Raw genomic sequence first — 24518 nt, forward strand, 5'->3', positions numbered from 1 at the left:
TTTACGAGAGTTGGACCAAGGAGATGTTGAGACAGGAATTTTCAATTTTTTCCAGAAAAATTTCACTTTAATCCATGATAATTCAAAAACTATTCCAGGCATTTTTATGAGGTTTTCACTCAAAATTGAAGCAATTCCTTGCAAACAATTTCATATATAAAGAATTCCTGTAGCTTCAAAATTGCCTGAGCTAGACTCGGATTTACGAGAGTTGGACCAAGGAGATGTTGAGACAGGAATTTTCAATTTTTTTCAGGAAAATTTCACTTTAATCCATGATAATTCAAAAACTATTCCAGGCATTTTTATGAGGTTTTCACTTAAAATTGAAGCAATTCCTTGCAAACAATTTCATATATAAAGAATTCCTGTAGCTTCAAAATTGCCTGAGCTAGACTTGGATTTACGAGAGTTGGACCAAGGAGATGTTGAGACAGGAATTTTCAATTTTTTTTCAGGAAAATTTCACTTTAATCCATGATAATTCAAAAACTATTCTAGGCATTTTTATGAGGTTTTCACTTAAAATTGAAGCAATTCCTTGCAAACAGTTTCATATATGAAAAATTCCCGTAGCTTCAAAATTGACTGAGCTAGACTCGGATTTACGAGAGTTGGACCAAGGAGATGTTGAGACAGGAATTTTCAATTTTTTTCAGAAAAATTTCACTTTAATCCATGATAATTCAAAAACTATTCCAGGCATTTTTATAGGGTTTTCACTTAAAATTGAAGCAATTCCTTGCCAACAGTTTCATATATAAAGAATTCCTGTAGCTTCAAAATTGCCTGAGCTAGACTCGGATTTACGAGAGTTGGACCAAGGAGATGTTGAGACAGGAATTTTTAATTTTTTCCAGAAAAATTTCACTTTAATCCATGATAATTCAAAAACTATTCCAGGCATTTTTATAGGGTTTTCACTTAAAATTGAAGCAATTCCTTGCCAACAGTTTCATATATAAAGAATTCCTGTAGCTTCAAAATTGCCTGAGCTAGACTCGGATTTACGAGAGTTGGACCAAGGAGATGTTGAGACAGGAATTTTCAATTTTTTTCAGAAAAATTTCACTTTAGTCCATGACAATTCAAAAACTATTCCAGGCATTTTTATGAGGTTTTCACTCAAAATTGAAGCAATTCCTTGCAAACAATTTCATATATAATGAATTCCTGTAGCTTCAAAATTGCCTGAGCTAGACTCGGATTTACGAGAGTTGGACCAAGGAGATGTTGAGACAGGAATTTTCAATTTTTTCCAGAAAAATTTCACTTTAATCCATGATAATTCAAAAACTATTCCAGGCATTTTTATAGGGTTTTCACTTAAAATTGAAGCAATTCCTTGCCAACAGTTTCATATATAAAGAATTCCTGTAGCTTCAAAATTGCCTGAGCTAGACTCGGATTTACGAGAGTTGGACCAAGGAGATGTTGAGACAGGAATTTTCAATTTTTTTCAGAAAAATTTCACTTTAGTCCATGACAATTCAAAAACTATTCCAGGCATTTTTATGAGGTTTTCACTCAAAATTGAAGCAATTCCTTGCAAACAATTTCATATATAATGAATTCCTGTAGCTTCAAAATTGCCTGAGCTAGACTCGGATTTACGAGAGTTGGACCAAGGAGATGTTGAGACAGGAATTTTCAATTTTTTCCAGAAAAATTTCACTTTAATCCATGATAATTCAAAAACTATTCCAGGCATTTTTATGAGGTTTTCACTCAAAATTGAAGCAATTCCTTGCAAACAATTTCATATATAAAGAATTCCTGTAGCTTCAAAATTGACTGAGCTAGACTCGGATTTACGAGAGTTGGACCAAGGAGATGTTGAGACAGGAATTTTCAATTTTTTTCAGGAAATATTTCACTTTAATTCATGATAATTCAAAAACTATTCCAGGCATTTTTATGGGGTTTTCACTCAAAATTGAAGCAATTCCTTGCAAACAATTTCATATAAGAAGAATTCCTGTAGCTTCAAAATTCCTGTAGCCACAAACCTAACAGTACCTTTTTTCTAGCAAATAGCTTATTTTAAGTTAAGATTGCATAGGCAAAAATTGAAAAAAATCAGAGCGACTAAAAAGCGTTTAAAAGGATAAAAAGTGTACGTCTAACCACACTAAAGCCCTATTAGAATATACTTGATTTCAATAAAATTCCTCAATGATATTTCCCACATTCGATCCTTATAAGTAAACGAATGTCAACTCTAAAAGCACCAACCCTCCCCGTTATGGTATCGCGTAATTTCGTATTGCACGCGACTATCGACGCTTGTCATCACGAAACATATTATTTAATACGCTATTTAATTAACGGCGTTATGTACTCGCTTAAAAAACCATCAGTTTGTCGTTGCCCGTAATTGGCTCCGGTAGCGGTGAACGTTTTGAATATAAACACGGGTTTTTTCGCACTACGAATTTTAATTAGCACCGTAATATTATACGCGTAAATTGTTTATTAATCACCAGGAATCAGTAAGTTTCATGGTATTTTAAAAGCGTTGGCAACGTCGCATGAGGTACGTCCATGGGACTCGGCACGGTTCGTGACCAATCGCCTTGACGTCGTTGCCATATTGTGCGAGAAGTAGTAGTGCCCCTGAAGAACTTTTTTTTTTTATATTTAATAACTGTATATCATTTTATTTTGTAGAATGGCCTTTTATACACAAATTGCAACTCGTAAATTATAAATCACTCATGCCAACCTAATAAAACGTAATAATAACTAGTATAACTGTGACCTGTGTGAACACATATGACATTATAGTTGAAAGCGCGAAATTCAAATTTTAAAATTAAATACTACAATTTGTTTATTGTTTTTAGGGATGCGGCCTCAAAATGTCATCAATCAGTCGATTCTGCGCCGTCGCGGTCGCTCTCGCTGTGTTACTTCAACATGTTTGCGCAGGTTAGTATTACTAGAATTTATAAATTGAGGTAAATCTGAACCTAACTCAAGAAGTGTTTGAGCTACGAAAATTCTTAATATGTATTTGAAATTGCTCCTTAGGAATCGCTGCAACTTTGAGTATAAACTTCATAAAGTTGCCTGGAATTGATTTTGAATTATCACGTGTCGAAGTGAAATTCAGTATGCATCAATTACAAGTGCAGGTTACAAGTACAACCCCTAAAGACCGAGCCAAATTCCTCCTTTACTTACTTTAATATGTATAGACTTGGCAACAGATAAGAACCCCCAATTCAGGATCCCCAAGTTCTATACTTTAAATGTGCTAAAGTAAATTAAATAAGTGAAAATTACAAGAACTCATTAAAAATTAATTTGATACGACGCGAAATTAGCTGCGCTTATTGACAGACCTAAATCTTAAGCTGACTGTACATAATAACAAATCGGATTGCTATATGTTAACATCCACCCTTCAATCCTGTCATTATCATTAACAACATTAATTTGTAAAATATTTACAGTTGGAAGAGCTATTGTTAACATATTTGCAGTACTAATGTACAAATTAAGGAAATCAAATTTTTATCAACTGGACCTCTTCAAAATTAGTGTTTTACATCAAGTCAACATCGACAAGTGTCCTCCTGACCTGCTTAATATCTTAAACATTTGATATGGATACTTCATGGACATTCAATATTTCACCAATCATATATCAAACAAAACTACACTCTGTAGTACAACTAGAAAGAGACTTATATTGAGCCTCTACACTTAATAACGAAACTGTAGTAAATGACTTTCAGTAAATGACATTTTTATAAACAGTTACGAATCCAGTTTCTATCGTACAATTTGCGAAATCTGCATCGGCAAATGCTGAGATAATATGATAATTATTATCGCACTTCACATACTTCAAACCAAGATTCTCTGTTGATTTCATTTGGTTTTTCTAAACAACATAAATAAATCATCAACGTGAACTACTAAAAACATACAATCAGTAAAATACAAGCATGGATCTGATTGTGGTCTCTTAAATCCCGTATCAATCAAGTTTACATTCAGAGAAGTCTTTTTTTCTTAACTTACACGCCCTTTTGAAGTCGTTGTTCTCTTTTCCCTTTGGTATTTCCACGTAGACAGTGTCTTTCAGTTCACCGTTTAAAAAACATCCAATTGTGACACAAATAAGTCCTACTGAATATTTAGACAGCAACTGTTGAGTACATTTCGGAATTACTGTCACATTGTTTGTGTCCACTTGCAACTAGCTGAGCTTTTTTCAGCCCGTGTCCATCGATATCCTTCTCCTTGAAAATCCACCTGGAATCAATAGTTATGTTGGTTGGATATGGCTCAATTTCCCAAGTATTCTTCACTCTTTATTGCTTCCTTCTATCCACGACCAATTATCTGCAATGGTCCCAATAAATAATACTGTAAAGTGTGTTGGTTCACCGTTCTGCTCTTCTACTGTCTAACTTTACATAACAATAATTCGGATTACTACATGTTAAGACAATAGTGGTTTTAACACATCCATCTTTTTCCAGACTTCGAATACTTGGTATCAAAACCAGAATCCCTGATACTCCCACGAGGATACGAGACTTTACTCTCCTGCGAAATGAACATCCAACCCGATAAGTTCCAATGGAAGTTCTACCCGTCCAGTGACCCCTACAATAGCAAAGTGAACATATTCCTGAGCAACGATAGCTTCAAGTTAATCCCCGAGGACCGCTATCGGGTCACCAGGAAGAAATCCGAACTGTCTATTAAAGTAAGATAAGATTCATAAAAAAAACCTTTGTATACTATAGATGTACCTTCTTGCATAGGTAAATGAAGAAAACGCAGGTGATTACCAGTGCCTGGCCTACTATGGGGCATCTGTGGTAGCCTCGGTCCCGTGGACAGTCACCATGGCAACAATGGGCGACCCACCGTACCAATCGTCTGTATCTACGTCGGTGCAGTCTGGCAACACCGTCAGCTGGCGTTGCGAGGTACCTGAGTCAAATCCTCCGGCTTTTGTGGAATACAACAAGGGGGATAAGTATGTGGCCTCCCCGTTGGGTGGAGATTTCAAAGTGAGGAGTATGATATTGAGGAACGTTTCCGTGACTGATTCTGGTACTTATCGGTGAGTATGTAAGGGTGGGATATTGAGTTCTCAAACTGGTTTAATGTTCTCAATATTCGTGTTTTGGACTCGCATAGGTCCATACCACATAAATCTGAGTCTAACTCGGGCAACTATTGGGCCACAAGGATTCTTTATATAGGAAGTTATTTACAAGGAATTGGTTCAATTTTAAGTGAAAACCTTATAAAAATGCCTGGAATAGTTTTTGAATTATCATGGATTAAAGTGAAATTTTCCTGAAAAAAATTGAAAATTCCTGTCTCAACATCTCCTTGGTCCAACTCTCGTAAATCCGAGTCTAGCTCAGTCAATTTTGAAGCTACAGGAATTCTTCTTATATGAAATTGTTTGCAAGGAATTGCTTCAATTTTAAGTGAAAACCTCATAAAAATGCTTAGAATAGTTTTTGAATTATCATGGATTAAAGTGAAATTTTCCTGAAAAAAATTGAAAATTCCTGTCTCAACATCTCCTTGGTCCAACTCTCGTAAATCCGAGTCTAGCTCAGTCAATTTTGAAGCTACAGGAATTCTTCTTATATGAAATTGTTTGCAAGGAATTGCTTCAATTTTAAGTGAAAACCTCATAAAAATGCCTGGAATAGTTTTTGAATTATCATGGATTAAAGTGAAATTTTTCTGAAAAAAATTGAAAATTCCTGTCTCAACATCTCCTTGGTCCAACTCTCGTAAATCCGAGTCTAGCTCAGTCAATTTTGAAGCTACAGGAATTCTTCTTATATGAAATTGTTTGCAAGGAATTGCTTCAATTTTAAGTGAAAACCTCATAAAAATGCTTAGAATAGTTTTTGAATTATCATGGATTAAAGTGAAATTTTTCTGAAAAAAATTGAAAATTCCTGTCTCAACATCTCCTTGGTCCAACTCTCGTAAATCCGAGTCTAGCTCAGGCAATTTTGAAGCTATGGGAATTCTTCTTATATGAAATTGTTTGCAAGGAATTGCTTCAATTTTAAGTGAAAACCTCATAAAAATGCTTAGAATAGTTTTTGAATTATCATGGATTAAAGTGAAATTTTTCTGAAAAAAATTGAAAATTCCTGTCTCAACATCTCCTTGGTCCATCTCTCGTAAATCCGAGTCTAGCTCAGTCAATTTTGAAGCTACAGGAATTCTTCTTATATGAAACTGTTGGCAAGGAATTGCTTCAATTTCAAGTGAAAACCTCATAAAAATGCCTGGAATAGTTTTTAAATTATCATGAATTAAAGTGAAATTTGTCGGAAAAAAATTGAAAATTCCTGTCTCAACATCTCCTTGGTCCAACTCTCGTAAATCCGAGTCTAGCTCAGGCAATTTTGAAGCTACGGGAATTCTTCATATATGAAATTGTTTGCAAGGAATTGCTTCAATTTTAAGTGAAAACCCCATAAAAATGCCTGGAATAGTTTTTGAATTATCGTGGGTCAAAGTAAAGGTTTTCTGAAAACAAGTTCTCCCAAGCAGAGTGTGAGTAAAAGTCTAGTAACTCACTGAATCCTGCACCTAAAACGGTGTTTTATATATAAATTGCATCTTTGGTAGTTCCTCGACAATTTCCTCAAGAGTTTTCTATGAGTATCACTCAAAAGTGTCTCTAAATGTATTTAAAGTTCCTGTATTAGTCTCTCCAAGGTAAATCTCTCGTAAATCCGATTCTAGCTCAGTCAATTTTGAAGCTACAAGAATTCTTCATATATGTAATTGCTCATTAGACATTGCTTTAACTTCCAGTGAAAACCTTATAAAAATGCCTGGAATAGTTTTTTAATTATCATAGTTCAAAGTGAAATTTCAAAATTCAATTCAGTTTTTTGTCTCTCTAGCTGTACCACCACGAATAGCTTCGTCAAAAAAGACATAGCCGCTACCCTGAAGCTAGAAGTGCTAAAAAACGCACGTTCACAAGCCCCAACGTTTATTAGCAAACCACTGGACGAATATACCGCCACAAAAGGTAAGTAACCTTACCTCTTTATATATATAAAATGGTCTCTCTCTAAATCATTTCTAGGTTCGGACCTCTTTCTCGAATGTTCGGCGGTGGGCAAACCGATCCCGAAGACTACGTGGCTCAAAAAACACTCCCAACTGCCTACGAATCGTATAGAAATGGTCCCGGGTGGCTTGATAATAAGGAACATAACATCAAAAGACGACGGCGTCTACGTATGCAACCACACCAACGAGTTCGGAAGTCTCTCCCATCAAATGATCGTCAAATACAACGAGGAGCCTAGCGTGAATTGTTTTTTGAACAGTACCGACATAAAACAGGGCGAGAATATGGATATCGTATGTGACGTTAAGGGTAATTTAAATGTTTTTCGAGTGATTTAATTTGAAAATTTGAAACGTTTTAGGTACGCCGGAACCGCAAGTTTCCTGGTTCCTTAACGGGTTCTCAGTTATAAACGATTCCCGTATAGAGGCCATAGGGAACAAGATTTACTTTAGGCCAATTGAGAAAAGACACGCGGGGAATTTACAGATATTCGCCCGTAACGTCGTCAAAACCGTTTATAGTAGTATTAGTATCAGGGTTATCCCTTTGACTAGTAGCTTGGACGAATTTATTGTGCCTGTAAATGCACGTCCCAGGCATAATCATAAGTAAGTCACCTTTTTGTTTTTTTACGTGTCTATAACAGAGGCAATGAGCTACAAGGAATTCTTCATATATGAAATTGTTCCTTGAGAGTTGCTTCAAGTTTAGGTGCGAACCTCCTTAAAATGGCTCAAGTAGTTTTGGAATTATTAGTAAATAAAAGTGAGATTGTTCTGAAAAAAATGCTTGACTAGAACTGCTGTTGCTCCTTAAATTATGCAGCTAAAAACATTTTTTATATATGAAATTCATCAAAAGATTTTTGAGTATTTCATATGAGATTTTTAGACTCGCCTAAAAGGTCTAGGCCTCATAAATCTGGGTCTAACTCCGTCAATTTTTGAGCTACAAGAACTCTTCATATATGAAAGAAGTATATTTATTGCATAAACCATAAACATATATATGTGTACACGTAAAAGGTGTTATTCACAGGTTGCGTTCTTCCATAACACCTGATTACAGCAAATCAAACATACTAACAACAAATTACAAGTAACAAAATGAAAAAAATTTTTTTGTTTTTAAATCTTCTTGAAAATTTGTTTTCTTATAGATTTCGACCCGTACATTACGAAAATGCTATTAATTTTTTCCAAAAAAATTATCTTATATTTTTTTTTTTACCTCAAAGTTACAAAAATAGGTCAACTTCTGATAGCCATATTTTTCGTTTCTCAACTAGTTGGATGAAGCCGAGTATACTGGCGTGTACCCTTATCCTTTCACTATAATTAGCCGCAAACCGCATTGCCCAAGTCAGCGATGCAGCTGAGTTATGGCTATCGGAGTGGGACTAGTTTTCACCATTTAAAAAAGATAGGTCATCTTCTGAGAGCCATATTTTTTGTTTCTCAACTAGTTGGATGAAGCCGAGTACACTGGCGTGTACCCTTATCCTTTTACTATAACTAGCCGCAAACCGCATTGCCCAAGTCAGCGATGCAGCTGAGTTATGGCTATCGGAGTCGGACTAGTTTTCACCATTTTAAAAAAATAGATCATTTTCTGATAGCCGTATTTTTTGTTTCTCAACTAGTTGGATGAAGCCGAGTATACTGGCGTATACCCTTATCCTTTCACTATAACTAGCCGCAAACCGCATTGCCCAAGTCAGCGATGCAGCTGAGTTATGGCTATCAGAGTGGGACTAGTTTTCACCATTTAAAAAAAATAGGTCAACTTCTGATAGCCGTATTTTTTGTTTCTCAACTAGTTGGATGAAGCCGAGTATACTGGCGTATACCCTTATCCTTTCACTATAACTAGCCGCAAACCGCATTGCCGAAGTCAGCGATGCAGCTGAGTTATGGCTGTCAGAGTGGGACTTGTTTTCACCATTAAAAAAAAAATTTTTGACTTTGAGGTCAAAAAAAAAATATAAGATAATTTTTTTGGAAAAAATGAATAGTATTTTCGTAATGTACGGGTCGAAATCTATAAGAAAACAAATTTTCAAAAAGATTTGAGAGATTTTTTTTTCTTCGAACTTTGAAAATTTTGATGACCAAATGTATGCATTTTTTTCAGGAACAAAATTTTTGTTTTTAAATCTTCTTGAAAATATTTTATCTTATAGATTTCGACCCGTACATTACGAAAATGCTATTCATTTTTTCCAAAAAAATTATCTTATATTTTTTTTTGACCTCAAAGTTACAAAAATAGGTCAACTTCTGATAGCCGTATTTTTTGTTTCTCAACTAGTTGGATGAAGCCAAATATACTGGCGTGTACCCTTATCCTTTCACTATAACTAGCCGCAAACCGCATTGCCCAAGTCAGCGATGCAGCTGAGTTATGGCTATCGGAGTGGGACTAGTTTTCACCATTTAAAAAAAATAGGTCATCTTCTGAGAGCCATATTTTTTGTTTCTCAACTAGTTGGATGAAGCCGAGTATACTGGCGTGTGCCCTTATCCTTTCACTATAACCAACCGTAAACCGCATTGCCGAAGTCAGCGATGCAGCTGAGTTATGGCTATCAGAGTGGGACTAGTTTTCACCATTAAAAAAAAATCCAGAAAAATGGCATCAGTAGCTAAATTGCAGTCTATATTCTATTACTCTTTTCTATTAAGATAGTTAACAAGCTATGTATACACCACTTTTTCCAGTATTTTGTCTAACGCACATAAAAAATTTATCGGTCTTAGGTCATTAACTAAACTAGATTTATTTAGTTTTGGTATCGGAATAACTGTTGATAATTATAGTAGTTCAGGAATTTCACCAGTTTCAAGAGAACAATTTATTAAATTAAGCAGTGGTTGTTTAATACTCTTAAAAGTATTCTTCAGGACAAAGTCTATATATTTTAACAAAAATTGAAATATAAACAAAACTAATATATATAAACGAAAGTTGAAATATATAGACTTTGATATTAAACTAACCTGGAATACGCAATAAACAAAAGCAGAATGGCCCTGATGGCCACTAAACGAGCAGTAAAAAGGACTTGGAGTACAATACTACTGTGGTAAGATCCAAATTAACCTAAGGCGTAACAATTTAGTGCCCAAAACTTGAAGAAACTACAGCAAGAACGGAACTGTTCAAATTCCAAGATTTGCCCGCCTATGCATTACAAGAGCATGCCAACTGCTATCATGGAAACCCTGCTAAATCTCTAGAGACTACAATGGGGCTTACAGACTTTGTAATGGCACTTTTATAAAAAATACTACAAATCGTACAAGAATATATACATCAGTATATAATACAGGCCATATAACAATACAGTCCACACCAAAACAGTTTTAGCAATTTTTTGAGGAAAAATTATACAATATTGACCCTAAAAGCCTAAAAGAGAAAAATAAATTCTCACAAATCAAACATCCATAACTCGAGATGCAGGATTGAAACTTTAAACATGGATTGTGCTAATAAAATAGTTTTTTCAAAAAAATTCTACAATGAAGAAATCAAACTTGAAAGCCTGCAATAAAAATGTTAATTCTCTGAGACTAAACGTCCATATCTCAGGAAACATAGGGGATAAAGGATTGAAAATTGGAACGCAAATTGTCCTAATATAATAATTATTAGGCGACTATTTTAGCAATTTTTCGAAAAAGAAATTGTACAATGGTTCAATCGGTCCTGAAATCCTGGAAGAAAAATTTAATTCTCTGATGTCAAACATTCATTACTCGAGAACTAAATAGAAGGTTGAAACTTGAAGCATACATTCTCCTATTAAAATGATGGGATACATATTTCATTTTTCCAAAAAAAAAAATGTACACTATAGAAATTAACCCTGAATTTTTACAACAAATAAATCAACCCTCAAAGCTTGGAAAAAAAAATCAAGTTTTTGAGGCTGAACATCCATAACTCAAGAACCAGTAGGAATACAGTGTCAAAAACTGAAACACGAGTTGTCCTAATAAAATTATTAGATACATATTTCAGTATTTTTTCCAAATAAAATTGTACAATGAAGAAATTAACCCTGAAACCTTGCAAGAAAAATTTTAATTCTCTGAGTTTAAACATCCATATCTCAAGAATCAAAAGGGATACAGGGTTGAAATTTGGAACACAGCTTGTCCGTGAAATATTATTAGATACCTACTTTAGCATTTTTTTTTTAAAACTGTACAATGGACAAATTAACCCTGAAAGCCTAGAAAAAAAATTAAATTCTTTGAAGCTAAACATCCATAACTCGAGAATAAAAAGAGATACAGTGTTGATACCTAAAACATAGATTTTCCTAATAAAATAATTTAACATATAATTAAGCATTTTTTTCAAAAAAATTTATGCATTGTAGAAACTAACCCTAGGAAAAAAATTAAATTCTCTATGACCACATATCCATAACTCAAGAACCAGGAGGGATACAGATCTGAAACTTGAAACATAAATTGTAGTACTAATAAAATAGTTGCACATTTATTTCAGCTTTTTTTGCCAAAAAAATTACACAAGGGAGAAATCAACCCTGAAAATCTAAAAGAAAAAATCGAATTCTTTGAAGCCAAACATCCATAATTCGAGATCCAGAAGGAATACAGGGTTGAAAGTTGAAGCATACAATGTCCTATTAAAATTAAAATTATTACAATATAGAAATTAACCCTGAATTTTTACAACGTTTTATTTGCCACGTTAAACAACAGTTCTTTAAGTTCTGTATAATTAATTAAATTAAAATTATAAAATCTACTGTTCAAATTACGATCCTGGTTTACTAATTCCTCTGCAATTTTTGTTCTGACTACATTTAATAGAATTTAATTTATACTGTTTATAAAATAGTGCTTCAATTTTTTGGGTACATTATTTTCCATATTAATAACTTATTAACGCCGTTAATTTCCACTTCCTGTAAATTAATCACTTTTTTGGTATAAATACTTGCAAAGTTTCCACATCTATTTTGGATTTGCCCTATTTCCATATATTTTATCTTCATAGTACTTTCTCTTTTCAACCCTTATTATTTTTAATGCCAAATTTCTTTTTTCTTTGTAATTATTGAAGTTTTCAGAAGTTTTATTATTTTCATATAACTTATAACTTACATCCCTATTATAGAACATCATTCCACGAAACTTTATATCTAGGATAAGATTTTAACTGTTCTTAACGGAGTTATAACATCTAATTTATTTATTACGGTACTAATAAATTCATTCATATTAGAATGATCAAAACTAAAATTTCGATGTTTCAGTAGATTGTTTAAACTGATAAAATCAATATATCTTCCTTTACTTTGCAAGATTTTGGGCTCCCTTGATTATACATTGTTGTGCAAAATTTCAAATATGTAGTGATCAGTGGATTCTTGGACTTTCCAATAGTCTGGCTTGAAACATATTCTGATGGTTTGTTAACACTAGATCAATAATTGAATCCTTGTCTAAGGATTGGAGGTTGTGTCAAGTACAATAAATTCACATCAATTAAAATTTTCTGACTCCCTAGTTCAAAAAGAAGATTGATTATCAAGAATGCTTTCATCAAACCACCCAAGAAAAAAGTTTCGAACTCAACCCTTGAAAAACTAGAAGACCTATAAAGAGAAACTATAAAATATTGCCTATTATTATAAACTATTTCAATTGCAACTAGCCAATATGTTTTTTCTGTGTACACACCTGAATTTTTTGTTTAATTTTTAGATTATTTCTATTATTTCTATTTATCTTCTACGTAGATTAATGCTCCACCAGTCTTTCTCCTGTTATTATCCATTCTATACACATTATAACCAGCAATGCCAGCAATTTCTGTGCCCAAAATATTATCTGTTAAGCATGTCTCAGACAATGCGACTACTACTGGATTTTTTTTAATGGTCAAGTCACAAATTTCATTTAAATAGCCTGTTAAACTACATGCATGAAGTTATAATAAAAAAATATTATTATTTTTATCTATGATATTAAAAGTTCGCCTACACCCACTTCTAAAAAATTATCATTTGCAGGATTGAGTATAAGTAATTATTGATTGATTATTACAATTTGCCTCTTCCACCTGTTTTTTATTTAATTCAACATCTATAAACAAAGATATAGTTGGTACATATATAAGGTTTGATTTATTTTACAATTATCAACAAAAACTGTTTTCCTTCTCGTTATAATAGTCTAATCTATATAAAGCTTTTAAGTTTGTTATTGAATTTTTTCCAAATCTGTATTTAAAGTAGGAAATAGAGGTAAAAATTATATTTGTATTTGTACAATATTTCATTTTACTATTAATATCGCGAAAAATTTGATCCTTTTTAAAATCATTCTAGCCAGCCATTACCAAAATATAATAATTCATAGTAAGATCTTGTGTGAGAGCAATTATATCTTTTATAATAGAGGAAAAACATGCTTCAGGTTTTTTTAATAGCTTGACTATTTTTACTCTAAATAAACCGTCTATATTCGTTTGTCAATTTTACCATCATACTTACTTTGATCCTTTAAATCTACTGGTAGATCAGCTATCCTTGGAGTATTTTGACCGTTGTTATGGGTTGAAATAATTTTTTAGTTAGTTAGAGTTATTACATTTTAATTCTTATGAAATAAAACATGAATTGATACAACTTGAAAATGTCCTTGGGGTTAAAATTGCCCTTTTCCAACCAAACCATTGCCACTTCGAATCCTGTAAGAAACATTCAACTTTTACTCTTCCAAGTTCCTTATTTAAAAAAAGTTTCAATCCTATTTTCTAAATAATTTTTAATAGTATTAAGCAGAGATTTTTTTCAGGAAAAGCCAAAACCAAAAACGTCCCTCCAAACATAAAACGCCGAAAATGGTGCCGCCAAGTAAACCGGTAATATCCCGCGTAAAAGACGACACCGTGGTGGTCCGATGGAACGTTTCCAACAACAACGGATTACGCATTCAATTCTTCAAAGTCCAATACAAAGAGGTCGGCCCAATCAGGGCCAAAGACAACAATTTCGGGGGGAACAAGAGTAACCTACTTAAACCCGTTTTTTATGACATTTTGTTATTGTGCCATCATTTCAGGTTGGAATACCGCTAACACGGACATACCGCCGACCATAACCTCCTTCGAGATTTCCGGTTTAAAGTCCGAGTATACGTATAAGTTTCGGGTGGCCGCCGTGTATATAAACAACGATTCGAAAATGAGTGCGACGTCGAAAAAGTTCCATTTGCGAAGGCTCGACTTTGACGAGAAGAATCCGTTGCCCACGTGTCTTATCACGAGCGTGCAAACGTTGAACCATACCGCTATACAGATTTATTGGGAGGTCAGTTGAATTTTATTACAGAAGTCTCTAGGTTACACGTGCCTTATCAGACCTAAATACAAACAATAAAATACTAAAACCTATTCAAATTAATATATATTAAGGGTGTTCCGTTGATTATGTTAAAAACTTCTAGCACAGATTTACAGAATATCTGTAAATCTTTTAAAATTCCACATTTTTTCCAGCTTATTTACCTGGAAAAAATTTCTTAGTTTTCTAACCTTTTGATCAAGAGATCAGATCAGAGGTTGTCATCTGAAAGCTTATTTATATTACATGGACTTACAACCTTAATTCATTACTAGCTCAGAAATTTCTTATCTCAAGGTTCTGAGTTATTAATATTTATTAGAAAATCTAACTATTCGTTTAAAATTTAAAAAAAAAATATCTACGACGCTGTTCTATTAACCCCGCCTAGCAGGTCAAGTTTTGACAGTTGTCCATATATAGTAGGCGGAGTTAATAAATGTAAACATAGGCGTACGTTCTCGTAATTTGCTTGTAATTAATTGTAGGAAATATTTAAAAGTTTGTGAAGATGTAAAAATTATTTGTCACTTCATTATATAATCAAAAAATTGAATTTACCTCAATACTTTTTTGGGTTCAAGGACTCTTGATATAAATAATTGTTGTGAAACTTTATGAAATTGCCTGGAATTCTTTTGAAATGATCAGGATTAAAAATGGCAATCTTATGGTACTTTGGACACAGCTTAATTGTGTACCTGAAAAAGGATGTTTATACATAAAATTCATCCTTAGAAATTCTCTGTAGAGTCGTAAAAAAGTTTTTTTGGGTCAATCTCATGTAAATCTGAGTCCAATTCGGGCAGCATTTCAGCTACAAAAATTCTTAATATATGAAATTGTTCCATGGAAGTTTCATTAACTTTTACTGAAAACTTCGTAAAAATGCCTGGAATACTTTTTAAATTATCAGGGATAGAATTGAACTTTTTGTGGGAAAAAATGCTCTCAGGCATAGCTTGACCAAAACTGCTGTAACACATTCATTTTGGGACTTAAAGGAATGTTTTATATATGAAATTGTTTGGTAAGAATTGCTTTAAATTTGACTGAAAACGTTATAAAAATGCCTGGAATACTTTTTAAATTATCAGGGATAGAATTGAACTTTTTGTGGGAAAACATGCTCTCAGGCATAGCTTGACCAAAACTGCTGTAACACACTCATTTTGGGACTTAAAAGAATGTTGTGTATATGAAATTGTTTGGTAAGAATTGCTTTAACTATGACTGAAAACCTCATAGAAATACCTGGAATACTTTTTAAATTATCAGGGATAGAATTGAACTTTTTGTGGGAAAATATGCTCTCAGGCATAGCTTGACCAAAACACACTTATTTTGGGACTTACGAGAATGTTTTATAGATGAAATTGTTTGGTAAGAATTGCTTTAACTGTCACTAAAAACCTCATAGAAATGCCTAGAATAGGTTTCAAATTATTAAGTACAGAATTTTCAATTTTATTAAAAAAATCATTAATTAAAACCTTTCAGCCTTTACCTTAAATTGCAATATTCATACTCAGGTACTATATGTCAAATTAAAGGCTATTAAATTAGCGACACAGTGGTCCAATAACATCTAACGTAAGTCACTAATTAAATCGCTGGTGTGCCACTTTGTCAAGAAATTCTTAGGAAGGTAACTTACCTTAGAGTTATGCGTGTAAAGTAATTAAGTAATAATGTTTTAAACTTATTAAAAATATTGTATGCTAATAATCATATTGTATGCTAGAAACTAAATTAATCAATTAAGAAAAAATTGATTTATTATAGAAAATGTAGTATGGAAAAAGAAATTTTAAAAATGTCTTTTACTGCTTGGATTAAATTCAAAACTGAACTAATATGAATTCAAAATGTTGAAAAGATATAAATAACTCTAATTAAATAAGAAGAACTTACTTGAACTACCTACAAAAACGGCTTCATGAAAGCTAGGTTCTAATAGCCAGGTACATTTCCAGACTTAGACCTTCTTGATGTTTTTCTCACTTAGCCAAAAGCAATGATCTTATGTACTTCGATGATTTTATGATTTTAATTAACTATACAAATTATTTTCATTGCATTAATTGATATCGTGATTACCCAAGCCTTTTCCATCGAAATCTAGTAGATATTTATTATTAGATAGGAATTCACCAATGGATTCACGTGATACTACAAAACACACACTTTTTGATTTTATATTGGACGTCCTTAAAAGTTGAAATAATTTAAAACATACTTCATAGATTTATTTTCAATAATCCCAGATTATTCTATAAGTATTCTTTAAAGAGTATCCCTAATTAATATACCACTTAGGAATATTTTTTAGGTAATTTCTTATTACTGGACTTCTGGTGTGAAACTCAGAAATTCTTTAGCAATAAAATTTTCTACTGTTAAAAGTAATTAGAAATTAATTAATTCCATGCAATATTACGTCAATTTTCATTTCTGTCAAAATACAAATTCGGTTTTCTTTAGTAGTTAATATTATTAAATCTGGTAAAAATTACGTGGCCATATTATTCCTTGAATATGAAATAAAGCAACAAATAATTTCTTGTGATGATAAAAAATTCTCTCTGAACCAAAACTGCCTCAGTACGCACATAACCTCATAGAAATTCTTTGAATAGTTTTTAAATTATCGATGTTAAATGGAGAGGTTTTACGGGAGGCAATATTCACAACCAAAATTACTGTTGCACACTCATATTGGCACCTTAGAAAATCCTGTACGCGACTTAATTCAAGCCGAAACTTCCACATATAATAAGTTCCAATTCTAAAAATTATAATATCATTTTTTTTTCTAGTGTCCACCCTCTAACGTTACAGTAGACGGTTTCTACATAAACTACATCGTAGCCACCACCGCTGGAGACGATTACATGATCGTCACCGTAGAAGACGGCAATACCCGAACGTACGTCGTGAATTACTTGCAGCCGGACACCCAATACGACATTAAACTGCAAAGTTTCAACTCAAAGTTGGCCGGGGAGTTTAGTCCGTTCATGAAAGGAAAAACCGGACGTATGTCTTTACATAGCTAATTTTTTTCTAATAAAAAAAACTGCAATTATGTTTTACAGCTGTTCCAGCTAGTCCGACAGTTACCACGTCGGCGACGATATCGAACACTAAAAATGCCGGCAGAGAATCTATAGCAACTAGCGATAACAGTATTTACATAATTATTGCGGGTGCTGTTATTGGTTGTGCCCTAGTCGTTACCGGAGTTATTTTGCTTTTTGTCTGTAGGAAGTGGCAGAGAAAGAAATTGTCAGGTGAGAAATTGGGTTTTTTAGGGACTTTTTGTCATGTCATTTAGGCTTGGGTTTTCTTGCAGTCTATTGACTATTAGTAGTATTAAAGTAGCTTTACAAAATATTTATACGAGACAGATAATTTTAAGAGCAGACAAAGACGTTAATGAGGTTTTATGTTTCAGATCTTTTATAGAGCAAATGTATTTTAGTAACTCAACATAATAACCATTTATAGGGCACAAAACTATAATGTTGTAATAATTCTTAAGATACAGTAAATATGCAGGGTGTTTCAAATTCGAGCCTCAACATGGGGATCTCGGAATCCATAAGAGTCACATAAAGTTGGGGCAAAGTTGAGAATTTTTGATCTTAACAATATGTCGTTGAAAAAAAAATTTAATTTCCTAATATATTCGAATAAATACTGAATTTTGAAAAATCGATTTTATTTTTTTCTGAGCTTATTTCTTATGCGATTTTAAAATAATTTGCACCTTTGCGTTGCCACTTTTTACGTGCTGTTCTTAGATTTTTAATACGACGTTTCGTCTTTTGTCTAACCATAATCAGCTCTTTCTTATGGCGCTATATTGGATTTTTACATTTTTAAACAATTAATTTTTTTTTTTGAAAAAACCCGAATTTTCGGAAAAAAAAACTAAATTTGCCGCAGTTAGCTGTGCTAAAACTGACAAGAGAATATATAAACTGTCATAAATATAATATGTTTTGTTAGTATTGTAGTACAAAGTAACAAGTATTATACTAATAATTTAAGCAATTATAGTTTTTACGAATGAAAAATAGCGAGATATGATATAAATACGACAGAAATGGCATTAAAACGTCAGAAGTGTATTTGTTAATGTATGAGTGACAGCAACCGCTCCATACTTTACTTAAAACCTAAAAAATTAATAAAGGATAAAAATCTTGGTATGTTTAATAAGCTTAAAAATAAATATGGAGATAGAATGGATGAAAGAACTAAAGAAAATTTCTTAAGGAGGTATGGATTAGCGATTTTTGTAACTATTGCGCTACATAAAAAAAAACTACTTTGTAGATAAATGTGAACACAGAGTATTTGGGGATAATTAAAAAAAAACGGATTTAAGCCATTTAAAATTAATTTAGCTCAAAAACTGTATACTGATTATCCCAATTTTCTTGAGAATATGATTATTCAACCTATGTTGAAATATATAGACTTTGGTGGGCCAATTTATTTATTTATTTGGAGGGATCAGTAAACCCTGACACACTACCACATTTATTGATTTTTTCAACTAATTTACTAGAAACTATGAATTTTTACTAATAATTCAAGTTGTTGTAACGCCTCGGTGTGAAATATACTCCTTTGTGCGTTAGTTATTGCTTGTGATTGCTATTTTTACAGAAATAAATACCTAATCTAATATTACTTAACAATCTATGAAAAAGGACTATATTATAATACCTACTTAAAATCCTAGAAAAATTAGGAGAAAATATTATGTTTTTGTGCATTCTTTGCTAATTTTTTTTTGTTTTTTATTCCCTTTAACTCTGGTGGTAGAACATTATACATTTTTGGCGCAAGATAAACTAAAAATTTTGTGATTAACTTACCTCTAGCTCTTACTCTTCAATGAAAGTACATTTGCAAACTGTGGCATTTTTAATCGAAATAATAAACACAGTTGTAGCCAAAGTAATCCCCGACAATTTCGGGAAATTACTATTATTATTTAAAAAAAAGTTTATCTTCTAATTTTAATGTTTTAAAATAAGTTTATCTGTTCAGTTTTTGAAGTCAATATTTTTCGAGCATTCTTATATTATTTCAGGCATTTGAAATAAAATATCGTTTTCTTCCAGGACTTCGGACTTGGATTTTTTTTTTAATTTTAGCTTTTTATCTATTTATTTATAAGTTTTTGTATTTTCTTTATTTTAAGTATTTGGATTTAAGGTTCTTTTTATATCAGGATATCAGAGTCATTTTTCACGTCTTCCAGGCGTTTTAAATAATTTTTTATTAAGTTTTAGGTTTTTATGGTAAATTATTGGTGTTTTTAATTTTTTTTGAATTTAAAAAATTTCCATGTTTTTAGAATTTTTTCATAACAAGTAATTTTTTAATTATTCCAGGCATTTAACGTAAGTCTGTAAGTTTTCCAGAAAACTAGATTATATTTCTATTTTATTTCAAACGTTTGATAGAAATTTTTACGCCTTCCAGAGATTAAAATAATTTTTTTTTGAAATATTTTGCAGGAGTTTTTTGTGTAACTTTCTGGCCTCCAGGCATTTAACGTAATTTTCTAAAATAAAATGGAAAAAATGATGTCATTTAAAAAAAGGACAATATAAATATTTTTCTGGTCCATTCAAAAAAGACTCAGTAACTCCAAAATGGTTGCATTTACAAGGAAACTTGTAAGGGTCTTTTTGGTAAAGAAACTCATCGGCTTTCATATAAAACTAAAATCAATAAAATCGATGCATGCGTTTTTAAACTATCAAAATTCTCGTAATAAGATTGAACAATAATTATTTCCAAATTTTGCATAAAACCTCCATGAGAAAGAAGCGTAGATTTTTTATAAAAAAATTGATGATGGTTGATTAAAGGCAAAACCTCGTATCCTTTTACAAAATGTCACGGCATTTTACCTCCATTACATTTTCCAAAATCACCCTGTACTTATATAGTTTTGTATATAAAATATTGCAGTTGCTGTAGTCATTTTTAAATTTAAGGAATTTGTCATTGAATTCTATGAAACTGATGATGAAATTACTTGAAAAAATGATATATATTTGAATATTTTGTTCTTAATTTTGGAAATTTGCAAATTAATTAAATTTTCGGTTGAATTTCATAGAATTGATTTCCAAACTCGATTTTTGCATAATTTATTTACAAAACATAAATATTTGACAATTTTTTCCTGGATTTTGCTAATTTAGGGAATTTTTTACTGAATTCTCTGGCATTGATTTTAAAATTAGATATTCAAAAAAATGAATATTTGAATTGTAAAATACGCTTTAAAATGTGGTTTATTACCTGTCAGAGTTGTTCTTAGCCAATGGGTCTCTACAATGCAAATTCACTCAACAGTCATCCTACTCATATTGTTAGACATAAACTCGAACATCACATAAAAATAATAAAAAAAAACCATATTTATTGTTCTGTCAACTTTTGGCAATAATAAAATATACTCACCGGGGAACTTCCGTTCCCTTGCATCATCTCAGTCAACATCAATTTACACAATGTCACATTTTAATATATACATATGTCACACATGTTATCTTCCTTTATTTGACGACTAGCTAGTGTCACCTAGAATAGTAAGGGCTTCAGCAGACGCTTCAAGATGCGCAAAATAAAAACAGATCTGTACAAACTTACGCATAATGGCCACATATCTACTCAAGATCAACTATTTCTCACATATTCACCACTATTAAATTTAGCAGCCTGATTTAACTAGTAAACACAACTCTTTTCCAACACACCAACTTACACACATTTCTCTCAAACGTTGCTTTCTGACTGCCTGGCCAATTAATATTTTTGGGTGTCCTCTTGACTCAATGAATATTAGAGATCTAGAATTCAACCTCCATTGCATCTACTACATTTTCCAAGATCACCCTGTGCTTTTATAGTTTTGTATATAAAATATTGCGGATGCTATAGTATTAATTTATAAAACCATTCAATGTTTACAAATAATGTTTTAATAAGTTGACAATAATTAGTTCTTAAAGCGTCCAACTCATATAATAACGTTCCTATATTCCGTTAAATTATTTATATAATTTCGGATGTTCTGGTTTGACATTTATATGATTTTTAACATATTCCAGGTTCCAGAGATAAACCGACCGTAGACCACCACATAGCAGCCGATAGCAACGATTATGGGGCGGAACCAAAAACTATTCCTCGGTCAAATGGTTGTGCCCTGCCTGGTAATAGAATAACTATCACTTCTAACCCTTTAGCAGAGGCTGATAAGGTAAGAATCAACTTTCGGTTTAAATATTTTTATTAAAAACTCATATAATTGACATGGGAATATTGGTCCTTTTAATGTAGTTCTGATGACGGAGTATTTGTCCTAAAGGGTTCAACAAAAATAAAAAAATATTCACTTAAATTTCACGAAATATGTATTAATAAAACTATATTTATTGTTTTCAATAATTTCTTTTTTAGGTCCGCACTGCATGCAAATGAAAATGTATGTAGCAACTATTTTAAGTATGAATTTGTTATGCCTAAACTAACATTTGTTTGTTGCCTAATTGTATGCTCGTTAGATTCTGAACATTGAGACAGTGTAGAATGTCAAATTATGAGACAGTTTTATTACTAACCAAAGCTATTTTTACTCTCGACACGTGTTTCGCCAACGATTTTAGCATCTTCGGGAGAAGATTAAAACTTAACTAAAATTAGTTACAAATTTCCTTATATACTAATGACGTAACTAATAGAGCGGAAAAAGCAAGGAAACAAATCTTAAACTCTAACTGAAGTATATAATTGATTATGAGGGATTGGACCTTTAACGCTGTTAGGAATGGCATCTAATTTTCTATTGTTATTAACTGGTTTAAGTAATTTTAAGTGGTCTATTCCTACAAAGTGATCAGTATTTAAAACATGACTTGACTTTTCAACTCTTTCTTTAAATCTGACATTAATTGATCTTCTGGTTTGTACTGTATCCTCCTATGTACTTTTTATTACAATGTATTTGGGGGAGAACTGCTGCCTGGCTTCTTCCCCAAATAAAAGGGGACACAATTGTTTAAACTGGAGAGTACCAGTGGACTGTACTTATTTATTTTGTTGACCACAGCTTATATGGCGCTGAACCAATTATCTTAATAAATGAAACAAACTTTTACAATCAAAATATGCTCATTTATTAGGTCCGAAGATGGGAAAATGGAACAGTTATTCATTAAAGCAGTTGTAAACTATGGATTGTCTTTGCTGTCTTTCTGTATACTTAATTTTACCTTATTTACACACACTTTGCTTCTTAGCAAGTAACTTCACTCACTTCTTACTAACAATGGTGCTTATACTCTAGTTACAATGGGTAAATTCTTTTTAACCTATTGTATCATGCCTGTAAGAAGCAAAAAACTTTTCCACTAATTAACAGTGAATATCTCAGATTTTCGATTTGGATAAAAATCCAAATCCCGGGATCCCGAGACCGATCCTAATTATATTTTGAATAAAATATTTAACAGTAATAACAGTATCCCGAGCAAATAAAAATGCAGTTAACTGAAAACAAATTATTTAAAAATTCAGAACTAAAAACATTTGTACACTACGTATTACATATTACATACCCAGGTACCTACTACCTAATAACCCAACTAAAAAGTCTAAAAATAAACTTGAGACAGAAACACATCCTTCAAAAAAAAAACATACAAAATAACTTTGAAATTAAACAAAAATAAAATATGCTCTTAAAAACACTAAGGTATCTAAAGATAAATCACTTAAACGAGATCTAAGTTTAGTCGCAAATGTGACCGCCGAAGAAAAGGCTTTTTCAGCTTCGACACTTGTTGGCGCTACTGTCAGTAAATATTCATAACTATATGTTACAAAAAATCGGGATTTTCGGGACATACAGCAATCCCGGGATTTTCGGGATTAAAAATGTCTCCCGGGATTTCGGGATCCCGGTCTGGAAACCCTAGTTCTGAAGACCTTTTTAGTCATATTTAAAGAAATGACTAAAATCGATGCACTAAAAGTCAATATATTGAAATTCTTAGGCCAGGAGTGCCTGTAAGAAACCAAAGATTTTCTTACTTATTGACAAACGAATATCTCTTGTTTTTGTAGTCAAAATTTAAACACTCTTGATTCATGGACTTCCATAAAAACCTTTTTATTATATTTGAAGAAATTACTAAAATCGATGCACTAAAAGTCGAGATATTGAAATTCTTATTCCAGGAGTGCCTGTAAGAAGCAAAAAACTTTGTCACTTATTGACAGTGAATATCTTGGGTTGTCGAAGTCAAAATTTAGAAATTCTTGATTCATCGACTTCTCTAAAGACCTTTTTAGTCATATTTGAAGAAATAACTAAAATCGATGCACTAAAAGTCAAGATATTTAAATTCTTAGGCCAGGAGTGCCTGTAAGAAGCCAAAGATTTTGTTACTTATTGACAAACGAATATATCTTGTTTTTGTAGTCAAAATTAAGAAATTCTTGATTCATGGACTTCTCTAAAGACCTTTTTAGTCATATTTGAAGAAATGACAGAAATCGATGCACTAAAAGTCAAAATATTGAAATTCTTATTCCAGGAGTGCCTGTAAGTTTCAAAAAACTTTGCCACTTATTGACAAGTGAATATCTCGCATTCTCGTAGTCAAAATTTAAAAGTTACTGATTTATGGACTGTTCTGAAGACTTTTTTACTTATATTTGAAGAAATAACTAAAATCGATGCACTAAAAGTCAAGATATTTAAATTCTTAGGTCAGGAGTGCCTGTAAGAAGCCAAAGATTTTGTTACTTATCGAAAAACGAATATCTCTTGTTCTTGTAGTCAAAATTTAGAAATTCTTGATTCATGGACTTCTCTAAAGACCTTTTTAGTCATATTTGAAGAAATGACAGACATCGATGCACTAAAAGTCAAAATATTGAAATTCTTATTCCAGGAGTGCCTGTAAGATTCAAAAAACTTTGTCACTT

The 24518-nt window shown here is 32.1% G+C and overlaps 1 protein-coding gene across 5 annotated transcripts in view; it reads left to right on the top strand.

Moving 5' to 3' along the window:
• Positions 1-24518, top strand: part of LOC126741626 (brother of CDO-like) — an 87763-nt gene that overhangs the window by 52966 nt on the left and 10279 nt on the right. For 3 of the 5 annotated variants that reach the window (XM_050448138.1, XM_050448140.1, XM_050448139.1), the window contains 11 exons: positions 2847-2931; positions 4497-4726; positions 4785-5089; positions 6918-7048; positions 7106-7402; positions 7455-7704; positions 13939-14150; positions 14206-14453; positions 17306-17525; positions 17585-17779; positions 21635-21786. In XM_050448138.1, the coding sequence (XP_050304095.1) occupies positions 2847-2931; positions 4497-4726; positions 4785-5089; positions 6918-7048; positions 7106-7402; positions 7455-7704; positions 13939-14150; positions 14206-14453; positions 17306-17525; positions 17585-17779; positions 21635-21786 (2325 nt within the window). Of the gene's footprint in view, positions 1-2846; positions 2932-4496; positions 4727-4784; positions 5090-6917; positions 7049-7105; positions 7403-7454; positions 7705-13938; positions 14151-14205; positions 14454-17305; positions 17526-17584; positions 17780-21634; positions 21787-21986; positions 22012-24518 lie in introns of all 5 variants that reach the window. The other 2 variants (XM_050448141.1, XM_050448142.1) reach the window with 1 other exon arrangement.

This window comes from Anthonomus grandis, chromosome 10 (assembly GCF_022605725.1).
Source record: "Anthonomus grandis grandis chromosome 10, icAntGran1.3, whole genome shotgun sequence".
Taxonomy (NCBI): Eukaryota; Metazoa; Arthropoda; class Insecta; order Coleoptera; family Curculionidae; genus Anthonomus; species Anthonomus grandis.